The sequence below is a fragment of the Laccaria bicolor genome, genomic scaffold, assembly GCF_000143565.1.
Source record: "Laccaria bicolor S238N-H82 LACBIscaffold_4 genomic scaffold, whole genome shotgun sequence".
Lineage (NCBI taxonomy): Eukaryota > Fungi > Basidiomycota > Agaricomycetes > Agaricales > Hydnangiaceae > Laccaria > Laccaria bicolor.
The window spans coordinates 668,251-691,101 of record NW_001889875.1 but is presented as its reverse complement, the minus strand read 5'-3'; the positions used below and the strand labels follow the sequence as shown (position 1 = coordinate 691,101).

At 45.5% G+C, this 22,851-nt stretch overlaps 6 protein-coding genes across 6 annotated transcripts; 2 read left to right on the top strand and 4 right to left on the bottom strand.

The window, feature by feature from the left end:
- Positions 1 to 201: 201 nt before the first annotated feature.
- Positions 202 to 1,307, bottom strand: LACBIDRAFT_311293 (uncharacterized protein; the record flags this gene model as incomplete). The annotated part of the gene is made up of 2 exons (XM_001876413.1): positions 202 to 210; positions 264 to 1,307. 2 exons carry the CDS (start codon positions 1,305 to 1,307, stop codon positions 202 to 204), a joined length of 1,053 nt encoding a protein of 350 aa, XP_001876448.1.
- Positions 1,308 to 2,889: 1,582 nt separating this feature from the next.
- LACBIDRAFT_323269 (uncharacterized protein) lies at positions 2,890 to 3,780 on the bottom strand (the record flags this gene model as incomplete). The annotated part of the gene is made up of 1 exon (XM_001876412.1): positions 2,890 to 3,780. The coding sequence occupies one exon, from the start codon at positions 3,778 to 3,780 to the stop codon at positions 2,890 to 2,892; it is 891 nt and encodes a 296-aa protein (XP_001876447.1).
- A 4,875-nt stretch (positions 3,781 to 8,655) lies between these two features.
- Positions 8,656 to 13,040, bottom strand: LACBIDRAFT_323267 (uncharacterized protein; the record flags this gene model as incomplete). Its single annotated transcript, XM_001876411.1, has 11 exons — positions 8,656 to 9,443; positions 9,471 to 9,508; positions 9,622 to 9,804; positions 9,830 to 10,055; positions 10,176 to 11,106; positions 11,263 to 11,332; positions 11,998 to 12,069; positions 12,338 to 12,357; positions 12,478 to 12,501; positions 12,624 to 12,632; positions 13,038 to 13,040. 11 exons carry the CDS (start codon positions 13,038 to 13,040, stop codon positions 8,656 to 8,658), a joined length of 2,364 nt encoding a protein of 787 aa, XP_001876446.1.
- Positions 13,041 to 13,731: 691 nt separating this feature from the next.
- On the bottom strand, positions 13,732 to 15,642 carry LACBIDRAFT_323266 (uncharacterized protein; the record flags this gene model as incomplete). Its single annotated transcript, XM_001876410.1, has 6 exons — positions 13,732 to 13,780; positions 13,978 to 14,655; positions 14,925 to 14,943; positions 15,234 to 15,309; positions 15,354 to 15,373; positions 15,633 to 15,642. 6 exons carry the CDS (start codon positions 15,640 to 15,642, stop codon positions 13,732 to 13,734), a joined length of 852 nt encoding a protein of 283 aa, XP_001876445.1.
- Positions 15,643 to 16,143: 501 nt separating this feature from the next.
- LACBIDRAFT_323265 (uncharacterized protein) lies at positions 16,144 to 16,762 on the top strand (the record flags this gene model as incomplete). The annotated part of the gene is made up of 3 exons (XM_001876880.1): positions 16,144 to 16,266; positions 16,412 to 16,434; positions 16,603 to 16,762. The coding sequence occupies 3 exons, from the start codon at positions 16,144 to 16,146 to the stop codon at positions 16,760 to 16,762; spliced, it is 306 nt and encodes a 101-aa protein (XP_001876915.1).
- Positions 16,763 to 22,295: 5,533 nt separating this feature from the next.
- LACBIDRAFT_311287 (uncharacterized protein) lies at positions 22,296 to 22,685 on the top strand (the record flags this gene model as incomplete). Its single annotated transcript, XM_001876879.1, has 1 exon — positions 22,296 to 22,685. The coding sequence occupies one exon, from the start codon at positions 22,296 to 22,298 to the stop codon at positions 22,548 to 22,550; it is 255 nt and encodes an 84-aa protein (XP_001876914.1). The 3' UTR covers positions 22,551 to 22,685.
- Between the last annotated feature and the right edge of the window lie 166 nt (positions 22,686 to 22,851).

The window sequence follows — 22,851 nt, the reverse complement described above, 5'->3', positions numbered from 1 at the left end:
GTTATGAGCATAAGGTCTGAGTTGATTAAGTCATGTGATGTCTAGCTAAGCTTGGAAAAATATGTGTTTTAGGCCATTCCTGTCCATTCCTGTGGATTCCAGTGGAATGGCTCCATTCCTGCAGGAATCAGTGGGGCATGATGAAGTACTGTGACATGAGCACCATTGTCAATCAGAGCACGAGTTTTTACTGGAAAATCATCAATGAGACTATGAATATGACAGTGCCAAATCAGGTGCTTTGATTTGAGTGGGGCACTCACGTCACACTTAGAGATATCTGCATCCTCTTCAGAATCAGATGTGTAATCACTGATCAAAGGCAGGACAGCAGCGATAGCAGCAGCTTCATCATCTGAGTCAGGAGCAGTGGTGGCTACAGCTTTCAAGGTTGGTTTGGATGAAGAGGTGGTGGATGTACTTTTTCCCTTCGTTTTCGCAGCAAGTGTGTCTGCAAGGACCAAGGTCTTGTAACCTTTCCCTGAAGGAAATCCTGTGGGACAGTCCCACAAGCGGTGGCCAATGTAGAACTTTCTGCACTTTGTACATCTGTCGTTTTCATTGAGCAATGTACGTTCGGTATTGAGGAGAAGCAGCAAAGGGATGAATGTGGAGGAAGTAGAGGACGATGATGTGGTAGAATTGCCTGCTGCATTATAGTGACGTGAAGGGTTTTTAAAGGTGTTGTTGTCTGTAGCAATGCATTTAGCTTGATGCTTGTTGAAAGTTTCCTCAATGAGTTCACAGTGGTGCTTGTTCTCACTGATCCAAGTTTCGTCAAGGTGACGGACTGCGTTGACCCAAGCTTTGAGGGTTTTCTCTTTCTTGGCGTCGCTATGTTTTACACGCTCTTTGAGTCCATCATCGAGATGCGTGTCAAGCTGGTTGCAGAGGGTGATATCGTCAAAGACAGAAGTCATATTTTTGAGTAAACAGTTGAGTTTAATGATGTTCTGCGACCAAGACCAGAAGGAATCCTTATTTGGATCCAAGCAGGAATTCAAGATCTTGTCACGAACATGGTCCTCCCAATCAGGATGAAGGTAGTTGGCACGGAGTTGGGTCATGAATGAAGTGAAAGGGAGAGTGACGATAGTCACACAGTCTGCTGCAACCCAGTTCCTAACATGCAGATCCCTGATCCCTGGTAAGATAAATGCGACCTGTTCGTCCGCAGGTACTGATTTCGCTTCAAAAAAGTCATAACAGGTGTTCTCAAACTCCATCATCACTGACAGAGTGATGTCTCCACTTGTCAAGATGGGAGCCTTTCCACTTGTAGGTTCAACAGTTGCGGCAGTGGACATTTTTGTTGATTTTGAGTGACTATATGCACACTGATCGTCACTGGAAGAGTCGGTAGACAGTGTAAAGGATGCAGGGCATTGAGAATGATGTAAGGGGCGTGCAGGACAACAGTGTGTAGGCGGTTGAAGTTCATGAAGCAGTGGCAAATGGCGAGTTGCTACTGTTGCTCACGTAAAACACAGTGAAGTATTGAGCCGAATAGGTGACATTTCAGATACAGATGATAAGGGTGATGACGGCAGTGTGGACAGTCAAGATGTAGGTGGTACAGGTGGTTGGCCCTCCACTATGGTAAACAGTTACAGTTAAGTAAGGCATGTAAGGCCTTCAAGGATATGCACGGTTGGTACGGTACAAAAAAATGTGAATATTAAGTTGGTTGTAGAAGTGCCGTAGGTTGACAGCACCTTACTCTGTTGATAAACACGTCAGCATATACGAACATGGTGATATTTCAAAAAAAGTGGAAATCTATCCCCTTGAAGAGGGGATAGATAACACTAGAGAAGAAGAAAGAGACAACTCAATACACACACAGAAATATACCATGTGTATGATTCTGGAGATCTATGAATGGAGAATACAATGTGGAGAGATGGTGGTGGTAAGAGAGTGAGTGTGAAGTGAAGCAGGGAGTATGTGATGTATCTGTGAGAAAGTGATACCAAATATGCATAATCAAGGATTACATCCATGACTGTTTTTCATACTTGCAATCTGTTCTGTCTTTTCACATGAGAGGCCACTATCCTATCTATGATGTTAGTCAACCTTCCACTCATATCAGTATCTGCTGTCCTGTGTCTGACCACAGTCAGTGTTCACATGATTTTTTTGGAGGGATAAATTCTCTGTCCTACTGTTAGAGTTCGCTGACTCGTACGTTGGTGTATTCCTATGAATACAAATGTCAGTTGTAGTAGTTGAATCAAAACGTACGTATAGCTGAGTCGACGCGTTGAAGAGTCAAGTGTGATAAGTATTCCCTAGATCACGTGAGTTCTTAGCGTGATTGATGAGTGATTCGGTAACGAGTAACGTCGTGAAACAAGTCGTGAATTGTTGACAAAGAACGCTGTAAATCTAAAATGTTAGTCCTCAGACGTTAACAGTTCGGATCAAGTATGTGATAGCTCAAATGCTTTATCAAGTACTTAAAACAGCTAACTAAGTCTTTTATTCAAGATCTTAAGTTCAGACAAATGTGGGGTAAAAAGTGAGTATCCTTTCTGTAGCTTTACTGACATGTTATATACCTAAAGTACTTAGTTCCAGAACCTAGAAGAACTTAAAAGAATGTTTAAGAATGTTCCGTCCTTGTTCGTCTCTGTTCGACGCGCTTGGACATGTTTGTTTGTTAGGTTCTATTTGTCAATCGCCTATACTGCAAACACGTCGCTAACACATTCAAGAACTGGATTCGAGGTATATTAACGCACTACAACTAGATGTCCTACGCGCTATTTGAGAATCACAAATAGAAAATACAATGTAAATGATCTGAGTGAACCTTAGAGTAATGGAACGATAGGGGACAAATAGAGGTACTATAACATACCCCCCCCTGACCTTGAGTTTTGATTACTCTTCTGCATCCTGAACCGTAAAAAGCGCATTAGCGTAATCGATAGTCGCACCGGCCTGGTTGGCTCCCATAGCGGGGTGAATAATCATGGCTCGGCACATGTTGTTGTTATCGTCGACGTAGCCATTGTTGATAAGCGGTAAACCGGCAAAGGGATTGAAATCGGGGTAGCGGGCGGCGTAAGCGGACTTGGTTGGGTGTAAAATTACGCGGTTGTCAACATGGGCGATTCCCGTACCGGAACCTTCAGCACTCCAGCTGCCCAGTTCGCTCTCTGACCCTTCAGAACTAGTGTCGGAAAAAAAATCGGCTTCCGTCTCGGAAGTGTCGTTGGTGATGAGTAGACGGTTTGGGTACTCGAGACGAGGCCCGTGGCGTGCCTCCCAATTCCATCCCGTCCCGTCTCCCAGTTGAAGCGTCTGTCGGCGCGCGGTCTGGATCCACTGAACTGTGAGTCGTCCGATTGTCTGGAAGTCGCGGTACCAGGCGATGAGATTTTCTCTACTGGTATATCCGCAAAGCGGATTGATGGAATGATATTCCTGGATGGCGAGGATGTCTGGGCGCTGCATGCCGATTCGGTCGAAATAAATTTGAGGGATGTAACCCTTGGACGCGAATGGAATGGTAGCGTCCTGATAGAGGTCGTGTGATGCGGCGCGGGTAATGTACCGCACTAAACGATACAACGCCCAAAATAGAGATGTCGAGGTGGATGGATCAAGGGTATATAAAAGTTGCCCGTCGGGTTGAGCAAGTGCAATGAAGTCGTCCGTAGTCAACTGGTAGTTGAGAGGGTTGAGATCCTCGGATAAGGAGTACATAGAGGCGAGAGACGAGACGTGTAAGTTTGGCGAGTTGGGGTTGTATAGTTCGACGGATTGCATAGTGAGATGATAGTGTTCTACTGGGGGTAGATGATTCGATATTTGAACTGGAATGGTATGATGTAGTTGTTGGTGAAGCAGTTCGTTTAAATAAATTTCTGGAATCACCTTAGTCTGTCCTTGCTGACTTCTTCTTTTGGAGCGCCTTGAACTTCTCCCATTCACGCAATATCTCCGGAGCGTTTTTCAAATTTCGCTTTGTTTCCCAAGTATCACCCTCAGGACCGTAATTGGTATATCGTAAACGGTAGATCGGTATCCTCCGCCCGTTCCTGCCTTTCCGCATGCGTTCTGCCACGATTTTATCGACCTCGTACTCCGGTAACGCGTCGAAATTTAATCTGTTGGCTTGAAGACACGGTCGTTCTCCGAACTCCCTCAGTGACTCCTGATACTTCTCTAGATGTTGAATATTTAAAACAGGGTGTATCCCATAAGACGCCGGCATACGAAGTCGATAAGCAACGGCGCTCACCTTCTGTATGATCTCAAAGGGTCCCTCGTATTTGGCTAACAATTTGTCACCCCTCCCTTTCTCGTCTCTCAGCAAGCCAAGGTTCTTTCGATTTATCACGACCTTGTCTCCTTTCTCAAATTCCCAGTTCAGTCTCCCTTTGTTATATGCTTTCTTTTGAAATAACTGACCTAAAAGAAGCGCGTCCCTGGCCTTTGCTCTTTCAGCAGCGAACCCTTCCACTAGATCTAGCGCCTTGTCGTGTATTGTGTCCTGATCGGCATTCCTTGAACTCGACACTTCTGTTCGATCTATGCTGGACGGTCGACCTAGGATGGTAGTGTTTGTGATAGGGTGGTATCCTCGTAAGAGGTAAGCTGGACTAAACCCTGTAGCAGTGTGTGGTGAGGAGTTATAGGATAGCGTCAAAGCGTCCAGAATCTCACTCCAATCATCCCGATCTGGACCGATATAAGCACGAATTGAAATTTCAAGACCCTGATTCAATACCTCCGTTTGTCCGTCGGCTTGCGGATGGTATGATGTAGTCAGGGACCGTCGCATGCCCATCAATCGGCAGATTTCCTTCCAGAAATCACCTCTCCATCTCGTGTCCCTGTCCGAGATTACTTGGCGCGGTATCCCGAATTTTGCGATAACATGCTTGAAGAAGAGCCTGGCCGTTTCTACTTCGGTGACCTTTGTAGTGGTTGGGATAATGATTGCGTATTTGGTAAGCTTATCCACGATCACTAAAATATTGTCGAAGCCGTTTGATATTGGTAATTCAGGTATAAAATCCATACTCACCACTTCGAACGGCTGTGATGGGATTGGAATGGGCTGGAGCAATCCTGTAGGTCCATGTCGTCTTGGTTTGGTCTTTTGACACACGTCACAAGTGTTCACAAAGACCTTAATTTCCCTAGACATCCTTGGCCAATAGTACGTTCCGCTAATTCTATTGTATGTTTTGAAGTAACCCCCATGTGCTGCTTCCGTTACTGTGTTATGAACTTCTTGCATTACTTCAATTCGAAGATCCTTGGGTACGCACAACCGAGTGTTCCCCGTGGAATCTTCAAAATAGATTAGTCCTTCCGCGGAGTGATGATACTGAGATAAAGGTAAATCCGTTTCATTATCCTTGCTTTCAATTACTGATTTGAAATGTGGATCTTTGATATAAGCGTCCTTCCACCTTCGCATTTCGTGCGCGTCGATTTGTACCGTAGTGGAATATGATTGCGAGGTCGAGTACGGTATTTCGACTTCTTCACCATTTGGCAGTACTAATGGTAAGTTCCAGGATAATATACAGTCGTCTTCAACTTGAAGATCGGCTTCTGCGAATTGCGTAGCAGCTGTCAACAATTTTTCTTCAAACCTTGGCCCCAGCTCCTCGTACATGTTGCGTAATGGGTCTTCCACTGGTTTCAATTCTAATGGGTTAACATTGTCATCTAGGGGACTTTCTTGAGGTGGAATACGTCGTCGAAGTCGAGAGACAGGGTCCACGTTGGAATGGACTCTTCCGGCTCGGTGAATTATTCTCATATTCGGAAATGCTGAAAATACTAATCCCCAAGTTAGAAGTCGTCGATTGACGTTCTGAAACGTCTTACTCCAAGTCAAGGCTGCATGGTCAGTGATAGCGAATATTTTTTCTCCCTCTAAATACGGCTGAAACTTGATTAGTCCCTCTTTCAATGCTAAAGCCTCCCGCTCTGTCGGTGAGTAGTTCCGTTCAGCGGATTGCAAAACCCTCAACCAGTAAGCGACAACTCTTTCAACGTACACCATAGTATTCTCGAAATCCTTGTCCCATCCTCCCTGCGGCGGAATGTCGGAGTCTTCTTTCACCAGATGAGTTGCGAGGTCTGGTATTGGTTCCTTAGCTTTGTATGCGCGTTCCAATAGCTCGTAAGTCTTAGTTCCCTTCAGATCTCTGACTTTAATTGGCTGGACTTGTTGAAGAATAGCAGCTAGAGCGAAGTCGCAAGCATCAGAATATATACGGTACGGTAGTCCGGGCATCGCATGTGCTCGGACTGGAGCCTGTGTTAATACCTGTTTGCAAAGGTCGTATGCATTTTGTTCTTCCTCCCCCCATTTCCACTTATTCTCCTGTTTCAATAGCTGGAATAGCGGGTGAACGATCCATGCATAAAAGGGAATGTAGGCGGAGAAATAGACCATCATTCCCAGAAATACTTGTAAGTCATGGATATTTCTGGGATTATCCAGGCTAACGATTGCATCAACCTTTTCCTTATGTGTAGATAAACCTAACCGTGATACCTTCTGGCCCAGTAGCATTAGAGATTGATAGGCGAAATGACATTTCCCAGGCGACAATGTAATTTTCGCGTTTGATATGGCCTTCAAGACCGATTCCAAATGAATTAGATGATCTTCAAAGGATTTCGAAAAAATTACTATATCATCAATGTATACTAGAGCGAATATCCAGAGAAAAGGGGCCAAAATGCCCTGCATGACTCTCTGAAACATGGCGGGTCCGTTCCTGTATCCGAATGGCATTCTCCTAAACTGAAACAGACCTCTATGGCTTCGGAAGGCTAGTTTGTCTCGATCTTCTGGCTTGATACTTAACTGAGTGAAGCTGGCTAAAGCGTCAAGTGTTGTAAGATATTGGCTGCCTTCCAACGACTGTAATATTTTGTCCTGTCGAGGGAGTGGAAATTCGTCAGCTATAACTTGCTCGTTCAACCTTCTCAGGTCAATTACCATTCGTGGTTTATTGTTGCGATAGGCGATAAACACCGGTGCTCCCCAGGGGCTTTTAGACGGCTCAATGACCCCCAGCTGAAGCCATGAATCCATCTGTTTGTCGATGACTTCTCTGTTAGCGGGAGACGCTTGAAAGGGTGGTACGGAAATCGGTTTAGTATTTGGGAGAAGGGGAATGTCTACTTCCTCGGCATAGTACCCCAATCTTCCTTCAAGTCCAAATGCCCTTTCGTGGCGTTTGAGAACGTCCTGTAATAATTTCGTTTGGAGTTGGGTGAGGTTTGGAGAGATGTCGACTTCCTCTAATACTTGCTTGAAATTCGTAGGTCCTTCTGGCATTTCTGCGGTTTTAGGCCCTCCTTCCAGTGCTGGTTCGGCTAAAGGGTCTTCGGCAGAGTAGTCCCTTCGTGACGCATCATGTAATGATTTAACTTCACTCCTGGACGTTTGTGCGAATGGATTTTTCTTGAGGAGAGTTCCTTCCAAGTTGATGACGCTACGTAGGAGATTAGCGTGCGCGTTTACGGTGTGGCGATCCTTTTCCGAAAACTGACTTTCCTTGTCTAACCACGACTGAGGGTCCTGTCCTTGACTTATAGCCTGTCCCGTAGGAATGGTGATTGGTTTCTTGGAGAAATTAGAGACGTACATGAATGGCGAGTTTTTACATACCAATGTATCGCCGCACCCGTATATGTCTTCCGGTCCACCGCTGGTTGCTAGGCTTTTTTCCACAAACAAAAGTCCAGAATTCTTGCTAAAGTTGGCTTGGACCTTGACCAATCGAGTAGTTTCGGGTGCGATCTGTATGGGGCCCGTTGTGCGAACGTAATTGTCTGCAGTTCGCCGAGTTGACCGCCTTTTCAGTTTCTGAGATTTCCTATGTGATTTGGCCTTGAATACCTTACTTGTTATATCAGGTCGAGCGCGCACCTTAAATGTGTGACCGTCCTCGTCGACGAAAGCTGGAGCGGTAATAGAGTTGTGTACTTGCTTCGTTCGTCCGGACTTTCCGAATAGTAGAGTACTCTGTCCTTCCTCCCTTAATAGAGAAATCGCGTACTGATCAGCGAAGTCATTTCCTAGAATTAGGGGTGCTGACATTCCTTTAACCACATACGCTTCGACCTTGATAAGGACTAATCCTTCCTCAGTTTCGAAGTACAAGTCTAACATGACGTACCCAGTAATCAGCGCATTTCCTGTAACCTGAATAAGATTTATTCTTTGGCCGGTTCGAATTTTCGGTTGTACTGACATTTGCTCCAGGGCCCTCTGAGATATCAGGGTGATGTCGGACCCTGAGTCAACAATGACCGGTATTGATTTTCCCTTAGGGTCGTTGAGGCGGGCCGGAGTTTCCGTAGCGCGTGCTCCCAAAAAGGCGCATCCAAGTGGTCGAGATAGATGTCTTTTTAATTCGATAATTGGTTTGTCTGTACTACGGCTTTCTTGTGTCTGCGTATGCAACGAATTACTATTAATTTCTTTGGAAAGTTTTCGACGTGTCTTACGATTAATAGTTGGCGGCGCCGAGTGTCTTACAAATGAAGAGTTTAGAGAGGGAGCATTGGAATACGGATTCAAAAGGTTCTGCTGCCAGGTTTCAGTGTTGGAGTGCACTCGAGAAGAAGTTGCTACACTTACCCCTCCCAGCTTCGAAACCTTTACAGCTGAGAGGGCTTCTGAAAATCCGCGTCGTCGTTTAAATCTTCTTCGTCACTAAATCGTTCGTAATAGGCATTGTCGTAATCCTCCTGTGCTTGCTCATCTTCCGCTGCAGTCGTAACCATGTTCGCTCTAGCGCGTTTTTCTCCCTTTCTGGCGTATTTGCAATCCCTGTCCCAATGCTTTCCGCTACCGCAATGTCTGCAAGGACGGGCACCTTTTTCGTCCGGCGTTCCGTGCGGAGAAACGTTAGAGTCGTCTTTTGGGAATTGAGGGTTCGAAGTCGCTTTGGTCCATCCTACCAAGTTGACGCGTACATTCCTAAAAGGATTATAAGGACTTCGTTGAGTGTTTTCCTTGGCTTGGCCCTGACTTCCCTGTCGGTTCGCGTTCTGATACGAATTTTCACCTCCTCCCATATTGAGGAGTGAATCTTCATGAAACTTGACTGATAATCGTAACTGTTCGAGATCTTGGAACAGGTGTGGCGTGATAATTGATCTCCAGAAGGAAGGCGCGCCCTCCATGATTTCGTTGATCAATTCCCTATCCGTGTAGTTATAAACAAACTGCAATAGCTCCAGCTTGCGTATGACGTACTCACTGGGTGTTTCTCGTCCGTTCCCAGCATCCTGATAGGATGCGCGATTGGCGCGCGCCTTCTGCTTGTCCAGGAAAGCCCGATTCATATAGTATTCCCCGATTGCGGCTCGTAGTGTATTCCAATCCTGCTCGATCCTATCACGTGTTTCTACGCTCTGACTATAATACCAGATTTCGGCCGAGCCTGTTAGCCGCGTAGGAGCCAACGTACCTAATTGTTTGAATACTATATCGGATCGTTTGGCCAGGCTGTTAATTTTCAAAATCCAGCGTCGTAAATTCTCAGAATTTCCGTCCCAAGTAGGAATAGCGTCTACCTTAAGTTTAGTGTCGAACTGAGGTTCTTGGGGAGGCTTACTTACGACTGAGTTTCCTTCCCCTGGGATGGCACTAAACGGGTTTTTTCGTGGGTTACTTGGTGAGAAAGGTTTCCTGGGTCCTCTGCGCGGACCATTATTCCCTTCCCCATCATCGCTGTCGTCGCCGTCTGAATCTCCTGGGTCCCCGCCTCCTTGGCGCGGTTGTTGCTGAAAACTGTCTCTTGACTGGTGAGAATGTGAATTTTCTGACCTGTTATCTTCCCCCTGAGATTCGCATATGAGCCTTGGTTCGAAATTGGCGGTTCCTCTCGGAACGTTCGATCCTAATGGGTCTTCGTGTCTTTTGACACCAAATAACTCCTTGAGCGCGTGTGAAGAGTTGTTTTGGACTGGGTGACCAAACGCCGAGGAGTTCACGTTGGCCATTGGATGACTAAAGCGAGTTCTCGACTTCTTGAGATGCGTCGAAATACTGTCTGGCTCACCTTCAGTAAACATGGGAAGGTAATCGGAATCGTTCTCTATGAATGTTGGGAGGTAGTCTCGTATGGCCGTTACAACTGGAGGTTTGATTACGGACCTCTTGTTATTCCTACTAGAAGTGACTACCCGTTGCTCCGGTCTACGATTCTTCCTGATTTTCGCAAAATCATGATGTTCCGCTATATAGGCTAAGAAGTTTTCGACTTCTCGACGATAGCATGCCCCTAAGATTTCGAAGTCGTTAGCGCTCCAAAATTCGTCCGCCTTACCCGTGAAACCCCATTTTGGTAAGGAAGGGATACCCTCGCCGCTCGTAATTAAATCTTCCTCTGCTTCGTTTCTGCGCGATTTGAGTTGTTGATTCAAATTTACGAGTATAATTTTCTGTAAAGCGAAACCGACTTGGTTAGCGCCATTGTCAAAGTGATATAAATTGGTCAGTAACTCCCTCAAAACATCCATTTCCTCCTTGAATATTTCCCTTCGCTCCGTGCGCGATACTATCTTTCCGTAAGAGCTGTAGATGGGTCGGCGTAAGGCAGCTTCCCCCAATTGAAGCGCTTGTCGAAGTCGACCTGCTAATGCAAAGATTTTTTCGGATCTGTCCAATCCGGTCTCAGTGACAGACTTCCCGAATGAAGAAACAGGCATGCATGCTGGAAATTCCACCACTACTTCCTTGTACGACCCTCGATCAGGCAATTCCTCGGGAGCAAAGGGTGCTCCTAGATCTGTAAGATCCTCGACTCCAGGGTGTTCAGGTTCAATCCCTTCCGAGATGATCGATGGTTGATCACGTTCCTGTGCTGTCTGAAATGATGGTGCTTCCGGAATGTCTAGTCCTTCGCTTAGTTCAGGTGTACCTGGCATGAACATGTTCTGCGTACTTGTTTCTAGCTTGGCTTCCCTTCCGCGAGGTGTGGTTGTTGTTCCGGATGTGGGTGTGTTGCTTGTTTGCCGTGTCATCCCAGCGGACTGCGAATTGTTGGTCTTTCTACCCGGATTGGCTGTCTTCTTTGTGTTGTCCATAGAGTCGTTTGTAAACTGATTTGAAATTTGATAAGGGTAGTATGATTCCGCGTGATGAAGTAAGGCGTAGGGTATAAGATGTGTTGTGTGGGTGTGATTTGTTCCATCTGTAACAGAAGTCCTTGTTCTTTTCCCAAGATTTTGATCGAGATCGATTGCGGAGATACTCACGAGATCGTAGGGATATTTCCCAGTGTGTCCACCAATGTTAGAGTTCGCTGACTCGTACGTTGGTGTATTCCTATGAATACAAATGTCAGTTGTAGTAGTTGAATCAAAACGTACGTATAGCTGAGTCGACGCGTTGAAGAGTCAAGTGTGATAAGTATTCCCTAGATCACGTGAGTTCTTAGCGTGATTGATGAGTGATTCGGTAACGAGTAACGTCGTGAAACAAGTCGTGAATTGTTGACAAAGAACGCTGTAAATCTAAAATGTTAGTCCTCAGACGTTAACAGTTCGGATCAAGTATGTGATAGCTCAAATGCTTTATCAAGTACTTAAAACAGCTAACTAAGTCTTTTATTCAAGATCTTAAGTTCAGACAAATGTGGGGTAAAAAGTGAGTATCCTTTCTGTAGCTTTACTGACATGTTATATACCTAAAGTACTTAGTTCCAGAACCTAGAAGAACTTAAAAGAATGTTTAAGAATGTTCCGTCCTTGTTCGTCTCTGTTCGACGCGCTTGGACATGTTTGTTTGTTAGGTTCTATTTGTCAATCGCCTATACTGCAAACACGTCGCTAACACATTCAAGAACTGGATTCGAGGTATATTAACGCACTACAACTAGATGTCCTACGCGCTATTTGAGAATCACAAATAGAAAATACAATGTAAATGATCTGAGTGAACCTTAGAGTAATGGAACGATAGGGGACAAATAGAGGTACTATAACACCTACCAGTGCAACTTGTCATGTCTTTCAATACCAAGACCAGTTGTCATTGTCCAAGCCTTCACCACTGGGGTCAGCCTTGAGTAAATTGATTTAAAGGTACCAAAAGTGAATTGTATAGGTGGTTTGGTTCTCTATATTTTTCTCAATGTCTATCCAGGATTCATGTGAAGCACACCCTTAGACTAGATAGGATAGTGACTTCTCATGTCACATGTGAAAAGACAGGACAGATTGCAAGTATGAAAAACAGCCATGGACCTGACATCAAAACCAACAATTCATAATTGGCAAAATGTCAACTCATCCCAATCCTTCAACTATATCCCCAATGACCTATACATACATAGTCAACCACACTACAAACTATATGTCAGAAAAGCAGACACTCTTTTGTAGTCTCAAAAAGCGGACACTATTAACTTTTGTAATGAAAAAAGCGGACATTACAAACCATTGTGGTCTGAAAAAGCAGACACTACTAACTTTTGTAGTCTCAAAAAGCGGACACTACAAACCATTGTAGTCTGAAAAAGCAGACACTACTAACTTTTGTAGTCTCAAAAAGCAGACACTATTACTTTTGTAATGAGAAAAGCAGACACTACTAATTTTTGTAGTCTTTGTCTGACCTTTGTGGTCTATGTCCAACTTTTGTAGTCTTTTGTAGTCTATTAGTAAACTCTGTAGTCTACATCTGACTTTTGGAGTCTTTTTTGTAGTCTATTAGTAAACTTTGTAGTCTATAACTGACTTTTGTAGTATATCAGCATCTGTCAGTGTCAATTACCCTTTTAGGGCATGTACCTTCCTTTTTGGGAGAAATTTCCCACGATACAATAGTTGTAGCCCCTTCTCTTAGCTTTCTAAATCTGTTGAAATCATGTTGTTTAGTGTTCTTTTCATGTAGAAAAATGCCAAAAAAAAAAAAAAACCATACTTTTGAAAACCTTTTACCTCATATCTCCACAATGGAAGCACTTTAGGACATAATTCCAACTGATTCAGGAAGCTACAGTGAAGAGCTACAACTTTTGTTTTTTTACCATTTTTGGAAATTGATCATGTGACCACCCTCCCAATGGCCCATTGGATGGACCCTAATAGCTATTTTATTGCTATAATGGAATATAATGAAAAATCATAATGATAGCCCTGGGGGTATGTATGAAAATCGGAATGAAATATTGAGAGATACTCAATGAAAAATCCCAATGAAAGCTGTGGAATATTCAATGAAAGTGCACATCATTAATTATGAAAGAAGCAATGAATACATCTAACCTAGCCAATGAAATATTTATTGAAATATTCAGTGAAAGTGCACAGCATTAATTATGAAAGAGGCAATGAATACACCTAACATAGTCAATGAAATATTTATTGAAATCACACAGGTTTAATTATGAAAAGTGCAATGAAAGTGCCGAAAATTCCCAATGAAATATTCAATGAAAGTGCATACCATTAAGTATGAAAGAGGCAATGAATGCACCCAACCTAATCAATGAAATATTCATTGAAAGTGCACAGGTTTAATTATGAAAAGTGCAATGAAAGCACCCATGAAATACTCAATGAAAGCATACAGCAGTAATTATGAAAGAGTCAATGAATACACCTAACCTAGCCAATGAAATATTTATTGAAAGCAACATTTGTAATGAAATATTCAATGAAAGCACACAGCATTGATTATGAAAGAGGCAATGAATTCACCTAACCCAGTGACTGAAATTTCTATTGAAAGCACACAGGCTTAATTATGAAAAGCACCCTGTGGCCTTGCCTATATTTTATGAAAAGAACATAGGCTTTATGAGAAAGAAAAGCACAGGACACATCTATGAAAGGCCTTTCATAAAACTTGTGGACTTATACACACAGCTCTGCAGGCAACTGCCTTAGTTTTATGATAAAAGTGGTAGCCACCAGTTGCAGCGCCAGTCCTCCCATCAACAGTCTTTGGGAGTTTTATACACTAACTCAAGGGCACTTCTTAACCAGTCACATTTGTATTTTGTATGACCAGGCAGGACTCCATCTATAGCGCCTAAGGGAACTAGGACGTCTTCATCTGCAGCTGGGTCAAACACACCGAACATGTGGGCAGACAAATGCATAATGGGCTCAGCCCAAACTGGCAGCTCTCTGTAGGGCTCGATGTCCCAGAAGATCGTGTTGAATTTGGACATACTACCACGATCTTCAGGTGTGGTCTCAGTTTTGTCCTCCTCTGTTTGACTGGACACAGAAGGCTGGGTCCTGCCCTCAGCCATTGAATGCTGCATAGCTGCTTGCAGGTTCAGTAAATCATCTACTAAGGCTGGCTTGTTACGAGGAGGTCCTTCTGGGACTGAGGCAGCATTCTTACTCACACCCGTGGTCAAAGGCTTGCATGTTCCTTTGTTCTGAATGCCTTGTCTAGTATTACTTGCACTCCTAGGAGTGGCGGGAGGATTAGAGACAGATTTACCAGCCTTTGGTAATTGACTCACACTTGAAGAAGCAGCAGGATTCGAAGAAGGCCCTTCTATAGTCGAGTGATCCAGAGTGTGGGGACCTGTGAGGACAGGCCCAGAGGAAGACATTGGATTGTGGAGTGTAGGAGATATCACTTCAGGGTCTGGTTCTTCCGCCATGGACACACCCTTTCCTTTCTTCCTAGTGGTCAGAGGGGTGATGAGGTCTCAGCTGGCCAAGTTGTTGGTGTTACGGGTTTTGTTTTTAGAGAGGTCCTCTCCAGCAGAGGGGATTGATGAACTCATAAGACAGAGTGAGGAGTCAGTTTGCTGGCAGCCTCCCAGCTTAAGAGGAGGTGGTTGATGGTCTGGGCATAGACAGGGTATGAGTTGCCCTGGAGTTACCATCAATAGGGTCAGAGAGGTCAGGGAATGCTTGTCAGCAGGGTCCCAAGCAGGGAGGGCACTCACGCAGTGGCAGCAGGCATAGCTTGAGTCAGTTGGGAGAGACAATGATTTCCTGGTCAATCTGTGGCTTCCCAGAGCAGCGAGAGATCACACTGGAGATGGAATTGGCGAGGAAGTTACAAGGGTGATGGACGACAAAGCCTGATCATCTGAGTCTTCAAGGGAATGATTCTCAAAAGCAGTGAATGAACACGCTATCGAGAATGGAGAAGTCTTGAACAAAACTTCTTCGTCTATGATTGGGTCGAGTGACGAAGTTGGGTCCACAGGATCCTCATGTAGAGGGTTCTTGCTAGCTGCGAATGAACACACTGACAAGACCCATGGGGCTTTTGCCAGGGCCTCTTTGTCCTTCAAAGGGTCTAGGGTGGTTGTGGTTGCAGGTAGGCTAGGTACAATAGTCAGTTGACAGATTGTGTCAGAGGGACTTACCTTTTGGGGGTTCTCCGCACCTATGCACTTACAGACTTCATCTTGGTGAAGTCCACGGTGCCCCCACCATTGTGAAACTGAGTGATGATTCATGTCTTCTCAATGAGATCGTGCACATGAGATGGCAGCGGATAATACATGAGGTACTCATGAGAGAGTCGAATGCGTGAAGTCAGAATGTGACTTCACGCAGAGGGAATCCAGTAACCCAGGAAGGGGGACGTTGTCACCCGACATCAGGCTCTGGTATCCCAGAGGGGAGGCTATAGGTTGCATAACTGTAAGTCATATCTGCAACCCAATCCACATGTCAAGTATATAGTGGTAATTGAGTGAGTTACAAGAGGGTGTAGCACAACTATATACAACAAGAAGCAAACAATAGTAAATGATGATCCTAAGTCATGTACAACTACTAGGACACACGTCCGCCGTTACATCAATAACCACCGCAGCGCGCCTCCGGGCGCAAAGCCCGCTACTGCGATTAGGTACTTAAATTCCATTGACCAATCCAAATAATACTTGCCTTCGCGGGGGTTACAGAAAAAGGTCATTTATGTGACCGTCTGATGGCTACAAGGAGCGCTAGCATTTCACATTGGAGAAGGAAATGGATTTTTTTGTAAAGTGACCATCTACTTGTTTGGTATAGGCTGCTTGTCGCCGACCGCTCAAAACTGTTGGTTTTGTTTTATGTTACATAAATTGAATAACACTGCTCATCGCTCGGCAGGCAAGGAAAAGAAGAAAAGGGAAAGAGACCGACAACTTGAATCAAGCCTACCCAATGAGAAGCCGCAGAGGAACAGGCTTCCCCTCAGCTTGCCCTCAGCCCGTTGCTGTTTCTCAATGCTCTAACATCACGCCACTAATCATTGATGTAACACTTCCCCTTCTCCTGAGTACGATCGTAAGTGTGTCACTGCACAGAGGTTGGCAGTCCGACAAACTCACTCAATATCACAAAAAACCCACTAGATTAGAATGCGAGGGGTTGGTTCAGAATGTTCAACCTTTTGATTCACTCACTTTTTTCCACTTTTGAACCCATTCAGCAAGTGATTCAAAATTCCCCCAGGTGAGCGTACTTCCGCTTCTTGGAGGGACAGCCACGTTCTAAATGAACGACCGATTGATGGGACCCTCGTCAAGTGCCAACATCGGCGGCTTTACACCTTTACACGAAAGCTTGAGGGTGCTGGGGCGTCTGACTTTTCTGCTTAATCTTGATTTCGTGGCCTCCTAGTCATTGTGGCTTTGCTGTGTGCCTTGGATTTGCAAGAAAAACGAGCCCTAACGGTTCGAACAAGCGACAGACACATAGGATCGACCAGACGAAAGCTCAACAGAAACGGGAGAGCCGTCGAGCTGGAAACAAAAGGACATGGTGGAGGAACACGGGTTGAACCAGGGGGGGCCAAACATGGCTAAACTTACCCACGCAAGAGCTTTGGTGGCTCGTAGGATAAGACCCGCTAACTACGTAGCGGGCATCCTTCTTTCTAACTTGAAATAAAATTTGAACCAGAAGGTCCACACCTAGGTGTCTCAGATGTATAATTGTTGACACATTACACATGAATTAGCGACACACTACACATACATTAGCGACGCACTACACTCGAATATGTCGTTCATTTCAAGGGGGTGTCGGGATAAAAAAAAAAGACCTAGGGTCGATTTTTTTGGTAGTGAGCGCTGGGCTGAACCAACCACCCAACGTAATCAGGCACATGTCTACTTTAGGAAATATGACGTCACCGCCGTGCTCCTGGTCCTCCTTTCGACGTTGAAAATGCATTGCAGACCCAATGCATGGGCACCTGTGCATGGCAAACACAAATGAGATGATATTAGAATGGTTTGACGTGAAGATGTAAGGAAGTTTCATGCTGAAACCCTAACAGAAAGTAGGTTTACACTTATCCACACAGTTTCACATCCCACTGGATCACATTGTTGGCGGTTAGCTCTGCTCGGGATCCACAAAAACAATCCTCTAATCCTCCAATGTCAACAACCTTACGTTTTCATCTTTCACACTGACCTCATGTTTCCTTGTTGACAATTTCCGAGCTTGAAATAGGTGGCCTATGAACCTCATTGGTGTCAGAATGAGTCACGGCATGAGTGTCCTGTTCTGTGGAATCTCACGGTGAGCTTGCGTGCCCCGGAATATGCTAACAAATCATAATCAAAGGTCTTTGAAGGTTGCCACACTCAGTGTTGTCTTGACCTGTTTGACCCCGTCAAAAAAAAGGTCAAGTCAAAGGGTCAGTCAAGAATTGACCAGTCAGTCAAGAAAGGTCAAGGGGGTCAATGTCACGCAAAAGTCACGTTCAACGGCATGATGACACATTGTAATTATTGATTGGGCTAAAACAATGGAGCTTGGCTGCAACTTGGCTGGAGGTGTAAGGACGGTGTAACCACGATATTCTACTTTAAATGGGTACCAAATATGCTAGCTCAAAAGGTGGGAGGGCATGAGTAATTTGTAAAGTACCATGCCCTCCAAATGCCCTCAAAGTCGGAAGAAACACACACATCCTAACGCAGGGTACAAATATCGCGTCGGTGTGTGTCAGCGCGTACATCCGAGCTAAGCAAGCGGTGGATCGTGAAGCTTGCGCAAGGGGAGAGTGCCGGTCTGGCCAATCCACCATTGATCCACCAGGGCGCACTCGCAAAATAGCTCTCGCCGTTGTTTTGCCGACCTCTTGTTATACCCCGAAGCTTTGACTATGAACTCGGAAGAAGTATCGTTATTCTACCGAATTAGAGGTAGCTACATACTTTATAATAATAAAATCTCTTGTTTCTCGTATGTACTTCAAGCCCGAATGCTGTGTTTGACCTCTCGGCCCAAGCTTTCCGTTATCCCACGAAAACTCTTGACCCAGGTCAGTCAAGGATCTTGACTTGACCCCCCTTTTTTGACTGACCCCTTGACTGACCCGGTCAGACCCGGGTCAATGACAACACTGGCCACACTAACGAAAATTATCAATGAATGTTATTATTGCCTTATGTAAGCAGTCCCATTGGTGTTTTTGGCGCATCCTGAGGCATTTAGCACACCTTGAGGCTTTCTAGTATCTATTATGTATACTTTATCCATCAGGAAGGCCGTCTATAATGTTTTTGGGCCAAAATTTTTGAGCTTCCAATTTTTTTTTAATGGCCTGACAGCCCAACCAACCAACCGGCCCCCGGTCCGGGATTATGATCCCGACACCCCCTTGGTTCATTTGCACGATGTGTCGCTTACTCATGCAATGTGTCGCTTACTCATACAATGTGTCGCTGTCCCAATTTGGGGAGTGTGACGATGTTGGTATGCCCTGCATTTCCTCCACTGCAACAACATACGAGCATCAGTATTAATCAAAACGGATTCGGTAAAAGACCTACCAGCTATCTGCTTAATCGGGCCCTTAAACCACTTCCTAACGCTGAGAAGCCAAAACCCGACACTGTAGATGATGACGATCCCCACCGCCACAATGGCATAGTTAAAGGTTTGTAAATTCACGGGCTGTGCAGGACAAATTCAGAGTTGAGTTGCACAGTGGGAAGAAAAAGGAACCCTCACATTCAAAGAAGGCAGAATAAAAGCGATGGAGATGAAGGCAATCCAGATGACGGCAGTCGCAGCGACTGGATAGGAGAACTTTCCGAGATGAAAGGGACCTCGAACGAATTGATCTCTGTATATGACGCGCAGTGCAATAGGAATTCCTGTCGCTTAGCATTAAGGTACAATTGGCTGTGTGTACAATGCAGGATGTACCATAAGAGATGTACAACCCAATGGTGGCGATTGAGGTGGCTGCCGCGAATGCCACAGAGCTTCCTAGGCTAGGTAAACCGAGGATGAAACTAAGGGTGCATGCAAGCCATACTGGTCGGCAGGTAAGTTGTCATCCAATAGACAAGGTTGAAAAACGGAACCTGTTCTAACAGGTGACTTCCACCTTTGGTTAACCTTGCTGAAGAACCTGTGTCCTGGGATACCACCATCGCGGGCAAAGGCGTACATCATGCGCGAATTGGATGTGATCGAAAATGTCCTGGGTTCATCGTGAAATCTGCGTAGAGCAGCAGGTCAAGAGAAAGACGAACCCGCAGAAATACATGGCCCCAATGACGATTACCTGTATAGAGTATATGCCTCAGATGTCAGATGTCTTCTGAGAAGCCAAGAATCCACACCATCAGAACTTTAGCTCCCGTCTCCCCGACCGTATCTAAGAAGATTTGGGTTACCGGCTGCCCAGTGCGCGAAGCCAACGTCGTGCCCAAGTCCTGGATCGAAAAAAGTAGACCAAGGATCAGGAACCAGCCAAGAACAGCGGAGACTCCAAGGGACATGATGATCCCAATACTCCCCGACATGGCTGCGTTGCGCGTTTCTTCTGTCATCTACAAGCACGAATTTGGTGAGTGGTTTGTTAGCGAAGAAGGGATTCTCACATGAGCACTTGCATCGTAACCTACAATTGTGATAGATTAGTGTTGATCCATGGGATATACGACAATTCCCACCAGTGAGAGTGTACTACCGAACGAAAATAAGAAGTGGTTTTACAGAGCATCAACCGAGACTTACTTGAGCCATCAATACCTAAGTAGTAGAATCAGTTCCTGTACTCCTGAAAACTCATAGAGAAAAAGGAAATACCCCAATGATGACTACGTATGCGTGGCTTGCCCTGTCTCCCCATCCTTGTCCAGGTGGTCCCGTGCCGTCAATAAATGTCTGAAAGACGAATTTTGCCGATTGGTGTTTGGGAGCTTTCGCCAAAATAGCAATAACCAATGAGGTGGTGCCAAGGGCGTGCCACCAGACTGATACATTATTGAGGGAGTGCAGCTTATGAACTCCGAAAGTGTTCGTCAGGCCTTGCGAGAACAAGACAGCAGCGTAGATTCCTAGGCAAAAGTTAGTTTGAGCAGATGTCATGAGTGTTTAATGTACCAATTGTTGTCCACGGCGTAGGAACGAAGCTTGTGTTTAGCATAGATAATACGGTTGAGATGAAAGTCGCACATGCGAAGCTTTGTGGCATTAGCAACGCAGTTGGCGTATACTTGAATGACAGCCTTACCTGATTCCAGTCGTAATCGCAACTTGTCCAAGTAGATTGAACCATCCTAAGTTGAGAGGAATGTTACGAAGCGATGAAGGGAATAGGACTACGAACCTGTAATCCAAGACGCAAGGGGGGCGTTTCCCTTCCGTGATAGCATTGCCGACCAGAAGTACGGACCTCCCGAAGTTGGGTAAGCGCTGCGTAAATTTCTTTAGACGGGTTTGCTTCTCTGTTGTTCTTCAATGTCCTACCTGCATATCTCTGCAGGTCGTGAGGGCACAGCCACAAGCGAGGCAAAGCGTACTCACCAGCCATGGAGAGCCCCACAGACATCGTGAAGAAACCTAAAAATTATGAGCTTTCTATGCAAGGCTCAGCCACATTGTCCTACAAACAACAACCCATCCCCACACCATGACTACCGGCCCTCCTATATTCTATGCACGATTGAGTAGAAGAACTGAAAACCACAGAATTTACTCACCAGGCCATAGAGAAATAAAGATGGGATGCCAGTAATGACAGAAATGACCGAGAACGAAACCTGCCAAATCAGTTACCCTGTAGCAAGAACACCGCAGATGCATACCCCGAAGTTCTAACAATACTCATCAGGGTTGCGTCGGCCAGCTACTGTGTCAAAACGTACCTGCATAAGCCCTAACTCCCGGCTATAACAGAGGGCTGCTCAGATTTTGGGTACATCGCAGAATTATGAACACACTTACTTTAACTCCTGCTTATAACCCATCCGCGCGAGCTCGGCTTCGTCCTTCTGTAGAGAGTGAGTATGTGTAGCATTGCTGACAGGCCTAAGCGACCTGGCTAGACCTACAGGTCATCAATTGTATTAGCGGTATTAAATAATGGGTTGTAAAACTTCGACGTACCTGGAGCGGGCAGATGGCCATGAAGAACAACATCGCGGCCGGCGGTAATGAGTGTGCTTCCAGATATGGTGGTTCCGATAGCATTTTGCAGCAGTGCGGCTCGAGACGAAGCTTCCATGAGTGAAACGATGTGTTGTAATATGAAGACTAAGCAAGTTCGAAGGGATAAAGATGTCGATAGGTCTGGTCGTGGTGGTTGATGCAGAAGCTGTGGGAATCCTAATATCGGGCGACGAAACTCCTCATAGTAAGGTAGGCGGGAACTATATGGCAGGATTTGAATTCGTGATTGATCCAATCCCTTCTCAGGACTATCTTGGGACCGCTACCATCAGGTAATCTCCACTCTCCAGGACCTGACGACGCTTGAAATATAGCGCAGATGTGACACAAAAATGCAAGTAGAGTAGATCACAAGAAATAACATGGAAAGGATTGTAAAAAGAGTGGAATTAGAGGATGACAGTCTTTGAAACCGAGGGTCAGCGGCGACTCAGCGCCGTCAGTCAAACACGTACACACAAAACCTCGGCGCTACGACAGCGATTGCAGCGTTGGCGTAGGTTTCGCACGTAGATACAAGGTAGAGATATACTTATGGCTGATTATTTTCCTTCAACTTCGACATTCTTGGATCTATAGAATTTTTCAGAGCATTCTCAAAAAATAAAAATCATATTTGTGACTCCTGGTCAACTGCCAGTGAATGGATATCTGGGTATTATGTAGACTACATAATACCAACGCATTCCAATGCCAACTTGCGCTAGTGAGCTAACTTGAACTCCTGCGGCTAGCCCGCGAGATTGCACCTCACCGCTGCGGCGAGCGTTCTAGGGCGAAATTCAACCTTCTATTTCCCCAGTGCCACTATACCTCTCTGACTCGCATCTAACACTTTAATAGCAACGATGTCGACCCTCCAGCGATGAAAACTGAAACGAGACCAAACGATGGGCAGGCGGAACAGAGCACTCACACAAAGTCTCTGTCTCCTTGAATCGATATCCGTCCCTCACCCCATTAGCAGCCGATCCCCCTCACACCTGCTCCGTCCACTCTCCCAATTTACGGATTTCTCTTACGCGAAACATGCGAGCAGAAAGCGATGCACCGTCCAGAACTACCCTCCACTGCCTACACTCATTCAATCCTCATCTCCAGTTCTTCCTCCCTCCAGCATGGCTCAGAAGCTCCTACTTCGCTAGCCCAACCTCGGCCCTATCTCGCCTCTCGTACACCCCGGAATCCTCACCACAGCGCTCTAGCATTTCGGCGGTCTGCGTTTCTTAGGCGAACCACCAGTTTCCTTTCTTAGCCATCTTTTCCTGGGAATGTAACGTCGACGAGCTCCGGAGTCGGCTGGCTTTCGGTTGGAAATGACGCGAATGAGAATGAAGACTCACCATCGTGGAGCCGATGATATTACTCCCTCATTTCGAACTTGGTGGATTCGCAGTGCGAACGGACTGTCGAAGCTCTAATCCAAGCGCTGCGAAACGATGTTCG